General features: G+C 34.4%; 1 protein-coding gene across 1 annotated transcript; it reads left to right on the top strand.

The window, feature by feature from the left end:
- The first annotated feature begins 244 nt into the window (after positions 1-244).
- LOC131655719 (uncharacterized) lies at positions 245-893 on the top strand. The gene is made up of 2 exons (XM_058925541.1): positions 245-732; positions 842-893. Exons 1-2 carry the CDS (start codon positions 245-247, stop codon positions 891-893), a joined length of 540 nt encoding a protein of 179 aa, XP_058781524.1.
- The last annotated feature ends 10,844 nt before the right edge of the window (positions 894-11,737 follow it).

The raw sequence follows: 11,737 nt of genomic DNA on the forward strand, positions 1-11,737 counted from the left end.
CACAAGGTTTGGTACACCAAGGATTCTCATTAGTGATGGTGGCTCACATTTTTGCAACACTCAATTAGAGAAAGTATTGAAACAATATGGTGTGAAGCACAAAGTAACAACATCCTACCATCCACAAGCTAATGGTCAAGCCGAAGTGTCCAACCGAGAAATCAAAAGAATCTTGAAAAAAATTGTTTCTTCTTCAAGGAAAGATTGGTCACAAAAGTTGCATGAAGCATTATGGGCTTACCGTATGGCATTCAAGGCACCGATTGGTCTTACTCCATTCCAAATGATCTATGGGAAAAGTTGTCACTTACCCGTAGAATTGGAGCATAAAGCATTTTGGGCTTTGAAGTTGCTTAATTTTGATCCAAAGGCAAGTGGTGAAAAGAGGAAACTACAATTGCATGAGATGGAAGAAATGAGGTTACAAGCTTATGAATCCAACAAAATTTACAAAGAAAAGGTGAAAGGATATCATGACAAGAAGATTGTTGAAAAGGATCTCAAGGAAGGACAAATGGTTTTGTTGTACAATTCAAGGTTGAAATTGTTTCCCGGAAAATTGAAGTCAAAGTGGTCGGGACCGTTGCGAATCAAAGAAGTGAAGAATTATGGAGTGGTGGTGCTTGAGAATCCGGCAACGAAGGAAACTTGGACAGTAAATGGTCAAAGGCTCAAGGTTTACCTTGGTGGTGAAGTTGATCGGAGTGCAGAAGCCGTTCCGTTTGTCGATCTGTGAAACCGCCAACGAATCGTCGAGCTAACCGATGTTAAACAAAGCGCTAGTTGGGAGGCACCCCAACATTGTAAGTATTTTCTGTTTTATGTGTGTTTTGATTGTTAGGAAAAGTCGAGGAAAAATCGGGAATTTGGGGACTGGTGTGACTGCTGCATAATTCTGGTTTTTCTGTCATCCGCTAAGCGGAAGACACGCCGCTAAGCGGCCATAAAAAATGCAGAAAAAAATCAGGTGGGCCAGTGGATCTGACCCGGCCCAGAAAGTTTGAAAAACAAGTTATGAGGGGTTGGGCGGATAGAAACCCTAGCCACCTCATTTTCACCCAAAACACCTAAGTTCACAAATCTCCTCTCTTCTCCTAACTCAAGCCTTGCATCCACCATTAGAAGGAAGAATTTGTTCATTTGTGCTTTCTACTTTCTACTTTCTTCAATTGTTCTTACAAGGTTAGTGTTCATATTTATTTTCTTTTCCAAATTTGACTGCTTTTCTGTTAGTGATGTTTATAGAATCATGGTATGTAGTTGTGTGATATGTTCATAGTATAAGTATAATTATCACATGTGAATGGATTTTTGTTTTTGAAAAGAAATTGAATGAATATGTGTCAAGAATCCAAGTTTTTGTGAAAAATTAGGGTTAGTTTAGTGTTAGGATATTAGTTAGTGTTGTTATCATTATTTGTTACTGTCTTGAAGCAGGGAATCATGGAACAAGGTTTAAATTTTGCAGGTTCTAGCAGACTGCATTTCTGCAGAATTTTTCTGAGAAATCGCAGGTCCGCTAAGCGGACATCATCTCACTAAGCGGCTTCTGCTGATGACAGAAATTTTTTTCTGTTTCTGTTAAGCTTAAATCCTCCTATTTTTGGTTCAGCACCGCTAATTGGCTATGTTTGATTAGAATGTAATGTGTTTTAACAGTGTGGTGTTGTTTTATTGTTGTGATTTGTAGATGACTTCTCGCCAAAGCCGAAGCAAAAGAGGTCGATTTCCAGGCTCTAGTTCTGGACAAGCTCCTGTTCCCGAAGCACCCCAATTTGATAGCAACAGGTTCTTGAGTGCGGAACATCAAGAGTGGTTTGGAAGATTGTTTGGAAGGAAAATTTTGCCGGAAAAGATCTTTGACCTCAAGCCTAATCGTGAGTTTAGGCAATTTGTGGAGAACATGCACAACCGCAGGTGGGATGTTCTTCTTCAACCTGAAACTTGTATTAATGTGGATATTGTGAGGGAGTTCTATGTGAATGCTATGCCGACGGAAGATTCGAGGTATGCGCGCAAAACGGTTGTGAGGGGGAGAGTCATTTCATTCGACCGTGCTGCCATTAGTTCTTACCTTGGTAATCCAATGCCCCCTGCTGAAAATGGTCGCTGTGAGTATGTGAGGATGACGAGAGCAAGACAATGGAATATGGAAGAAGTAGGAGAGGCCCTTTCTTTTCAGAGTCGTGGTTTTTCTCTTAACCCGGTTGGCATACCGGTAAAGAAGGACCGAGGGAACATGAATCAGATAGCTCAGCTCTACCTGACCTTGCTTCTGAACAACTTGAAGCCGAAGAGCCACAACAGTGATCTCACACTAACTAACTCTTGTTTGTTATTTGCTATGATGACAGGTGTTGAGATTGACATTGCTCAGATTATTTTTGAAGAGATTCGAGAGGTGGCTTCTAGTGGGCACAGTTTAGGGAGTCGAACTGCTGGTCAACTTCCTTATCCCGGCTTGATTATGGGATTGTGCAGGAGGGCTAGGGTGGATATTCTAGAGGAGGTTCAGATGGCCATTACTAGTAGGGTGGATGAGAGCTATGTTGCTCGGTTTCGTTCTCCAAGGACTAGGGGACGTTATCAGCCACAACCTGAAGCAGTAGCTCCTCCCGCAAACCAAGCAAGGTATAATCAACAAATGGCATGCAGGTACAGCTGGGATTATATGGATGCCTTGCGAAGGTCGGAAGCCACCATTCACGACTCCTTGCATCGTTTATACCTGAAGATGAACGATCCTTCTAGTGTGACATCTTTCACTACAAATGAGCAGTATGAGGCCATTTGTAACTATCCGGAGGATAGGCTATTCTTTAGGGATGGAGGAGGAGTGAATGAGGAATGAGCGAATGAGGAGGAAGGTGATGAAGGAAACCAAGAAGGGGAGGAAGACGGTGATGAGTGATGATACATATTTGGTCATATTGTTGTGTTTTATTGTGTTTTGTCAATTTAATTGTTAGTAGTTTAATTTCTTTTGTTGAAGACTTTATTTTGAGTTGGAATTGTTGTTACCATCCTTAGGGATGTGGGTTTTTTTTTTTGTAATGGGGTAGCAAATGATGCTACTAAGACTCCTTTGAGGCATTTGCCATTGGCAATTTGTCTCTAATATATTATATCATATTAGGTGTGTGTTTATATTTTTTGTTTTTTGTTATATTGTTAAGTTTGTTTAGTTATATAATATAGTTATATTAAATATAATTATATAGAATAATAGTGCTAATAATAGTATAATAGTACTAACAATAGTAGTATTTATATTAAGAAAATTTTTGTTGTTTGTCCTTGTGATTAATAGAAAATACTCAAGCAAGCAAATTGTCATTAAAGAGTTGTAACATCAAAGTTGGATGGTGATGATAATGCTCTTGATGCGGTGCATGCTAAGGTAACGATTTTCTTGCTTTGTAGATATTAATGTGAATATGATTTAGGTGGTTTATACAAAAACTTGTTATCACTTTGCATTTGAAAGATTTTGTTCATATTTGAATCAAGTTAGGACATAACTACATAAGTGAGAGGACTTTCCATTGTATACTATAAATTTTTGTGTGTGCTAGCAATTTGTGTCAACTTGGACGATTCATGCTTAATCTGCTTTGTTTGAAGTGTTAGAACTTAGAAGTGATCGAGGCAATTTTTTTTGTAATACGAGAAAAACCACCTTCCAAAAAGGCCACATGTGAGAGTGTGATCATTTGAAACCAATTTTGAGCCTTAAATTTTGATTTTGCTAAGTGAGTCGCGTGAGAACCGACAAACTAGTAAGTAAACCCCCTTATTGAGTTTGTTGAAGAAAAGCAAAGGAAGAAAACTTTTGACTCACTTGGAAAATATTTTCTTTGGTAAACACTTAACCCAATTACACTTAACCTTAAATGAAGAGCATAATTGTGTTGATTTGTTGAATTGTTCAAAGTTGGGGAGAGGAGTTTACTTGAGAAAAAGAAAGAAAGGAAATGGTGGTATAATAAAATAATCCATTCATAACAAAGAAAGAATGAAAAAGAAAAGAAAATTTCAATAGGATGAAAAATCAAAAGACAAAAGAAAGAATGCATTGTAGTGTGTTATACCCCAAAATTTGCCCGCGTCTTTTTTCAAAGAGAAGTCAACAGACTTCCGTCTAAAAATTGGGAGTTTCATATAATCTTGGATTTTATTTCATAAATATCTTGATTTTATGAACACTCAGTTTTTAGGATATTTTTATACGGTATTTTGGGTTCACTGTTGAATTTATTCTTACACAAACACCAAGTACTGTTTATCACTTCACATGTGTTTATTTGAGATTTATTTTCAGATAAATAATACTGACGCAATTGGTACAGAATCAATTTTTGCAGGCGCAGAGTACAGGGATTCAGACTGTACTGGTAACAATTAAATTATTATTTGGTTTTGTTCCCCACTAATTTTTGTACTGTATTATTTTCAAATCTCTTCCTTTCTTTTCAAATCTTTTTCTTTCAAATCAAACCCTAACTTTATTCTATACATATTTCTTTTCAAACCCTACCATACACTTTCTTTCAAATCCTACTACCACTCAAACTTTCCTTTTTTGTACGGTATCACTTCATTCCCCAACGTCTCCATCCTTCTTTTCACTCTATATATACCCCTCATTTTTTCCATAAATTCTCACATCAAATTTCACTCATCTCCCAAATTTCTATCATACTATCTCATAATTATTTTCTCTTCTTCCCCGGCAAAAAATGGCAAAGTGGGTGGATACGTTTTTTCTTATGGTCATCACTGTTTTTACGGTGATCATGTCTTTTTTCTGTCTGCATAGTCCTGAAAAATGTGAACCTGGGATGCTTGCACTCCCGTACATCTATATATTGTTGTTTATAGCATGGGTTTTTAATCGTCATACTTAAAGTTTGTCGTATCTTTCGCTTTCAAATAACGTACCGTTCATTATATTTGTCGTCCTGTTCGTTATATTATGTAATATTTGTACTGTCAGTATTAAATATTGTATTGTCTATTGTACCTTCGTTTAATTAGTAAGATAATATTATGTGTGTTTATCGCTAGTTAAATATTTATTTTTCTGTGCATTAAATCCTTTTCAATTTTATTATCAGTAATTTCGTTCGCGTACGGTATATTTTATTTATTTATTATGTTTGTGTTTTTCTAAAAACTCATGTAAATAATTTTCATCATTAACACAACAAAAACAAAAACAAAAAAATTAACTTTAACTGTTAAGTTTTCACTTTAACTGTTACATTAATGTCCGGACAGCCAGTTAACAGTCAAACCCGCTGACAGCACGATTCTCCGTGTTTTGTATCATCATTCAAATCAATCTTTCACATTTCAAAATTCCAATATTTTTGTTCTAGAAGTCTTCTGATAATCACATGATCAGCAGAGACTCAACACTGCACAAAAATCAGGTACGCTTAACTGTCTCCTACACAAGTAGTCCCTAACTAGGGTTTTTGTTTTTTTCAGGAGAACAAGTTTTTTGAGACCTCAAATGGATTTCATGGATCTCCATATGTCTCAAAGTACCACCAGACAAATTTTCAAACTTCGATTCGCTCGGACGCACAGTCAGTAGCTCAAACAGTCAACAGACGACAAGTTTGACCGAAAAGTCAACAGATAGTCAAAAATGAAATTTTTTGTCAACATCCATATTTTGTCAAAAGATTCATCATTTGATCAATGTTTGATCATAATTCATCAAGAAAAGTTCAGAAATCAACAAAACCCTAAGTTTCAAAATTAGGGTTTTCTCCTAAAAAGTCAACTGAACTTTGACCGGCCATAACTCTTTCCTCGTTCATCCAAAAAATTCCAACCAAAGCTTATTTTGAAGGAAATTCAATTATATTTCAAATGAAATTGGTCCCATGGTCATTGGATTTACCATTTGGAAAATATGAGCCAAGACATTACAGGTCATTTTCAAAGTCAACAAAAAGTGGTTTTTTGTCAAAGCCTATAACATCAAGATAACTTCTCCAAATGCAAAAAAGCTTCCAAAGTAGCTTTTAGAGGACATCTTGAGGTTTCTAAAAAGTACAAGAACTCCTTCATATGATCAAAATTTAGGGAGTTATGCCTTGTTGAAGTTGGCTATTTTTTGGGAAAATGCATGAAACTAGCATTGATCAAAATTGTTTTTTTTCCAAAAGAGGCCAAGCATTCATGATCCAAACATGTTTCTAATGTTGTTAAAGGGCTCCCATGCCCAACATTAGGCCCATGACATTTTTATTTCTTTTTTAATTTAATTTTATTTCATTTAAAGTTAAATTAAAAAAGAAATGGTTCAAGATAATGATTCCAGGCTTTTGTCCTTAGCTTGAGTCACCAAGTTTGATCCAAGTTCTGCAGCATAGAGGTACAGAAGACCTATGGCAAGAGGGGTGAAGAAAATTGAAGCCATGGCCAAGAAATTCAAAGCTTTTATTCATAAAATCTCAAGTATGGAAGAAAAGCTTGTTAGCTTAAGTTTGCAGCACCAATCTGGCCTATATAATAGCTTAGAACAATTCAGCAACAGACACACATAAATTCTGAACCAGAAACATACTTGTATCAACTTGAAAATTTCAAAGAAATTAAAAATTCGAATTTTTGGTTTGAGCTAGATTCAATTGCAAATAATTGTCCAAACACGACCCTCAAGTGATTCTGAAACTATTCCAGTAGTTTCCATCAACCAAAACACCTTGAATCAAGTTTCAAAAACCCACTTGTTCAAACAAAAACCTACAAAGATATAATTATACATGCATATTTAATACGATGTAAACATATATTTGAGTTTGGTTTGTGGTTCTGATCGTTTCTGGATAGTTAATTAGGGTTTGGTCACATATTCACGAAGTTACCATTTTAGGGTTCTTGAGCTCTATTTTGGGGATTTTCGTTAGAGGCAAAATTAGACCAAACTAAGGCCATGGTTATGATCAGTGAAACATTTGCAACAAAACTATGATCTCGCGCCAAATTTATTTTAAGTCTAACCCCTATTCATGTTGCACAGGTGTAGTAGATATAAGTCTTTTACAGCACCCTGTAAACGAGCGGTGTAAAAAGCCCATCTGATGAAGAAGACGAGACGTGGCTCCCTCCTATTGGCTAGAGGGCGCGCGCGTTTAGTTTTTAAAATAATCTTTGATTCAGTGCTTTGCAGGTCCTATACGTGGCATACTCCCTCGCTCTAGTCACCATGAAATGCATCTGATTGCTTCATCCAATGCACATGTTTTGCTGGACCACACCATAGACCCTCCCATCAACCACACATGATCCATATTTAATATATTAACTATTTTATTTAAATTTCTTTGTAAAATTATAAAAAATAGTTTAAAAAATCAGAAAAATATGCAAAAAAATATTTTAGGTTGATAAAATATTGTATTAATTTTTGACACAAAAATATTTTATTTTTCTTAATAATTAAAATATTTTGTTTAATTAACCAATATATATTCATATATTTCCTTTTTAATTATTTCTAACCTATCAAAAAATCATAAAAAATATTTTCTTTTTATTAAATTAAGTTTATATATTATAAACTAATTTTGCACATATTTAGAATATTTTTCTCATTAAGTTTAATTTATGTGTATAATTATATGTTAATTAATTTAATAATTTCAAAAAACATTTCAAAAATCACAAAAAAAAAAATAATTTTATTTTAAAATTAATTAAACAATTTGGACATATTTTAGACTTAACTTTTTAGGTTTAAATTTTATTTCTAATTCTTAACCTTTTAATTAAATTAATTATGCATTAATTTTAATTAAAATCAACCATCCAAAAATCCAAAAATATTTTCCCTTTATCTTATTGCAATTTAAATTCATAGATAAGTGTATAGGTTGTCAAATTCATGTAAATAACGTAGTTTACATTTCTCGCACAATCGATGTAATAGCGTAGATTTACTTTCCGCATTTTACATTCTCGCACTTTAATTTATGTACATATAAAACTGCGTGTATATCAAGAATGAAAATTGAAGCGCTAGATCACTAATCTTAAGACAAAAACATATCTGAAAATAAATCACAATCACACTTGCACCTCTTAGGGTAATCCCTCTGTTACTTTTTTCAAAATCAAAACTTACTGTTTCAAATACAATTCAAATTTTTTCTGCATTCAGTCAAGGGAAGTTTTCTAAAGAAATAGAACCTTATAAACTTAGGGTATACCTCCTAATTGCTTGCTCAATCAAAAACAACAAAAGCTTTTTACACATCACTGTTTTTTTCAAAACAAACTTTCAAAAAGACAATACTTTGTATATATCCAAACAAGGATCATTACGAAGTTAAAAATCTTTTTTTCGAACCATCAAAATATCTTTCGAAAGATAAACACTTTGTGTACATCCGCACAAGGATCATTACAAAGTTAACTCTTTACAAAATATTTAAAACCACATACAAGCATTTCAAAGCAAGACAAACGATTCAAACAAGTGAGCTAAGCAATTAAGAGCCCATGGATAACCATGGATACAAAGGGTGCTAACACCTTCCCTTTGTATAACCTACCCCCGAACCCAAAATCTCTTTAAGGTCTTTTTCTGTTTCTTTTATAAACCTTTCCTTAATTGGATAAAATAAAAATCGGTGGCGACTCTCTGATTTTCACAACTCAAAAATAAAAGAAGAGTCAGTTCGCATCCCACAAAAAACCGAGGACGACATAGTGTTTCAAAATCAGAAGGGAGAAACAAGAATGTTTGTGTAAATATTGTAAATGAATAAATGCTCTTCATGCTATTGTCCCTTTTTGATTCATTGGTCGTGTAGAAATGTCACTTGTTTGGAACCGAGCCAAGTTACAACCGAAAAAGTCCTCGTGATCTTTGTTTCTATCATTTTTGTTACTTAGTTTAGATGCATGTATGAATTGTCTTGAATGTGCACAATTTCTAGGGGAGAGTGATAAATCCTTTGTGCTAGCATGATTATAGCACTTTGTCCTTCATATTTGAAATTGATTTTAGGTGATTCAAGTTTGAACATCATTTTGATAAATGCAAGTGTGGTGAAGTGTTTGTATTTAGAACTTAACTCATATTCATGTTTTGATCTTGTACAAGCAAGGGATGGTTATGGAGCATGCATGTAAGTCAAGTTTGAACCATTCTCTTTATGTTGCTAACCTTGTAAATATAACTTTGTGTGCTTGTTGAGTTGTTCTTGTTTGAGGACAAACAAAGGTCAAAGTTGGGGAGAGTTGTTAGAATCCAAAATGTGGATAGTTTGTTGATAACTTTTGTGGTATTTCGATAAATTTTCTCATTACTTTCAATGTAATTACGGTTCATAATCGTGTAAATAAATAAAATTGAGTTTAGTAGTAAATATAGTATTTATTAGCTTTTCGTACGCATTTTGTAGGTATTTTACAATGTGGAAAGTTTTGGAAGATAGAAGGGCAATTTGGAGCAAGACTCGATGCCAATTGAAGAAGAGTTGCTCAGCAAGGGCCGCTCAGCGGCGTGTAAGCGCGCTTTCCAGTGGCGAGAGGAAAATTTGTGTTCAGCCAGTTCTGCTAAGCGGCCTACTTTTAGGCACTTTGAGATATTTTTAGAGAGGAGGCTTATCTTTTTGAACATAGAACAACCAAGAACATTCTAGGGCAAGAGAGAAGAGAGAAAAAAAACTCATTTTCATTCAAGATTTCTTAAGCATCTTTCTACATCATCTTTGGATTTTCATGATAGGAGATCTTGTTTTGATGTTTGTTGTTGAATCTATGGAGAGCTAACCTTCTCATGTGTCAAGATTAGAGGTAGTTAGCTTGTATAGTATGTATTCAGCTTGATCTTTTGTATATGAACCTTGTTGATGATTAATATATGGTGAATATCTTTGTATTCATGTTTATATGTTGTTTTGATACACTATTGAGAGATATGTTTCAAATCTTGACCTAAAGGGTATTCATCTATCAATAATCAAACTCTAAAGATAGATTTGTGAGTTAATAATCACTTGTATCAGACTTTAAAGGTTATTATGTCAATCGTCGGCATGAGAGATCATCTGACAGTTAATATAATAACAACCACAATACTGCTTTAGAGATAAACGGTATCGAGAGGATACGTGGTTGTATTAATCATTGATATGTTCATATACATAATCATCAAAGTATACACAAAATCAAGCTAATGAAAACTAATCTTGACACTGTTTTACCAAACCGTTTTTAAACCCTACGTTTTTGCCTTTAATTTCTTTTCATGCTATTTAGATCATATGATACTAAACACTTCCAAAATCTTAACTCAAAACATACTAAGCTGTAGAACGGAGGTAATATCGCATCAATCCCTGAGGAGACGATAATAGAAATACTTATCCTATGCTTTCTAACAGGCGCCCACCCCCAGGTGAAAGGAGGGAGGGGCGGTCACCCCCCATGGAGATGCAAGAAGGCAGCGTGTGCTCCATGGGAGAATGATAAGAGGGGGCGGTCACCCCTTGTTTTTGGGGGGCACCACCCAATTTCTAGTAGCACTTTATTAATTAAATGGTATGTATTAGTTAATTAGTTTAGGTACATGCATCAATTAAATAATTTCGGTATAGCAGACTAGTATTTGGCTGTAGTTACTGATGAGAAAACAAAGTAGCAGAAGCAATATGCAATAGCAGTAGAAGTAAGTTTATAGCAGCAGTAGAATATTAGTAAGTTTATAACAGAAGGTTAATTAGCAGGTTTGGAAGATAAACTTTAATAGCAGTATCAAATATCATTAGCAGAGTTAATTAATTAGCAAAGGCTTAATAATACACCTTAGTTCTAAGTAGAAATAATAGAACTTGTAAGCGATAATTATTTGCCCGGTATAGTTGAGTTGTCCGAATATTTACGGAACATTGTGGCGTATTTTGGCTGATTCGATGTGTTGTATACTTTGTTGAAAATTATAGAATTACAGCGTGGTTGTGAATATTCCGATTAAGACGGTAGGTTGTATAATGTGGCTATCCGTGGTTATTAACTTATTATTATAATTGTTGTTTTCGACTTGTTGGGTTGCTATGTTGTAGTTGTTAATCAATGTTGCTAATATATTGTAGTTGTTGATAATTGTTGCTAATCGTTGTCATGATGAAGTTGTTGGCAATTGTTGTTGTTGTTGTTGTTTTGTCTCTATAAATTGGAAAAGAAATAAAGTTGTAGGCTTATGCCAAAGTTGAATCGTTATTGTGATATTGTTGTAATGATGCTACGACGAAGATGAAACAGTTTATAATAATAAACTTGCGACAATGTGATATTGATTATTTGCCTCTATTTATTGGCAGAATATAAGTTGGAGGTTTTGCCTTGTTGATGTTTAAGTTGTTGTTGTTGTTGAAGTTGCATTTTGTGATTTCGCATTTATCGAGTGACATATGTTTGCGTATTCCTTGTTGATGCCTCTATTAATTGGGATTTATTAAGTTAGGAGTCGTGCTCCGTTATTAAGTTGGGAGTTCTGCTCCAATGGTACCACATGCATGTGCATTGTACGAGTCGTATTCCGAGTTGTATTTTGAGTTGTTGTTGTGATGATAAATTAGTCATTATATTATGTTGATAATTTTGTGGTGATAAGTGTTGTTTGAAAGTTGGCGAAGTGGTGATTTTATATAATCTGATCTAATATATTGTTTATCATACACTCAATTATATTGTTCGATATCTCACCCCT

The sequence above is a fragment of the Vicia villosa genome, linkage group LG1 (genome assembly GCF_029867415.1).
Source record: "Vicia villosa cultivar HV-30 ecotype Madison, WI linkage group LG1, Vvil1.0, whole genome shotgun sequence".
NCBI classification, from domain to species: Eukaryota; Viridiplantae; Streptophyta; class Magnoliopsida; order Fabales; family Fabaceae; genus Vicia; species Vicia villosa.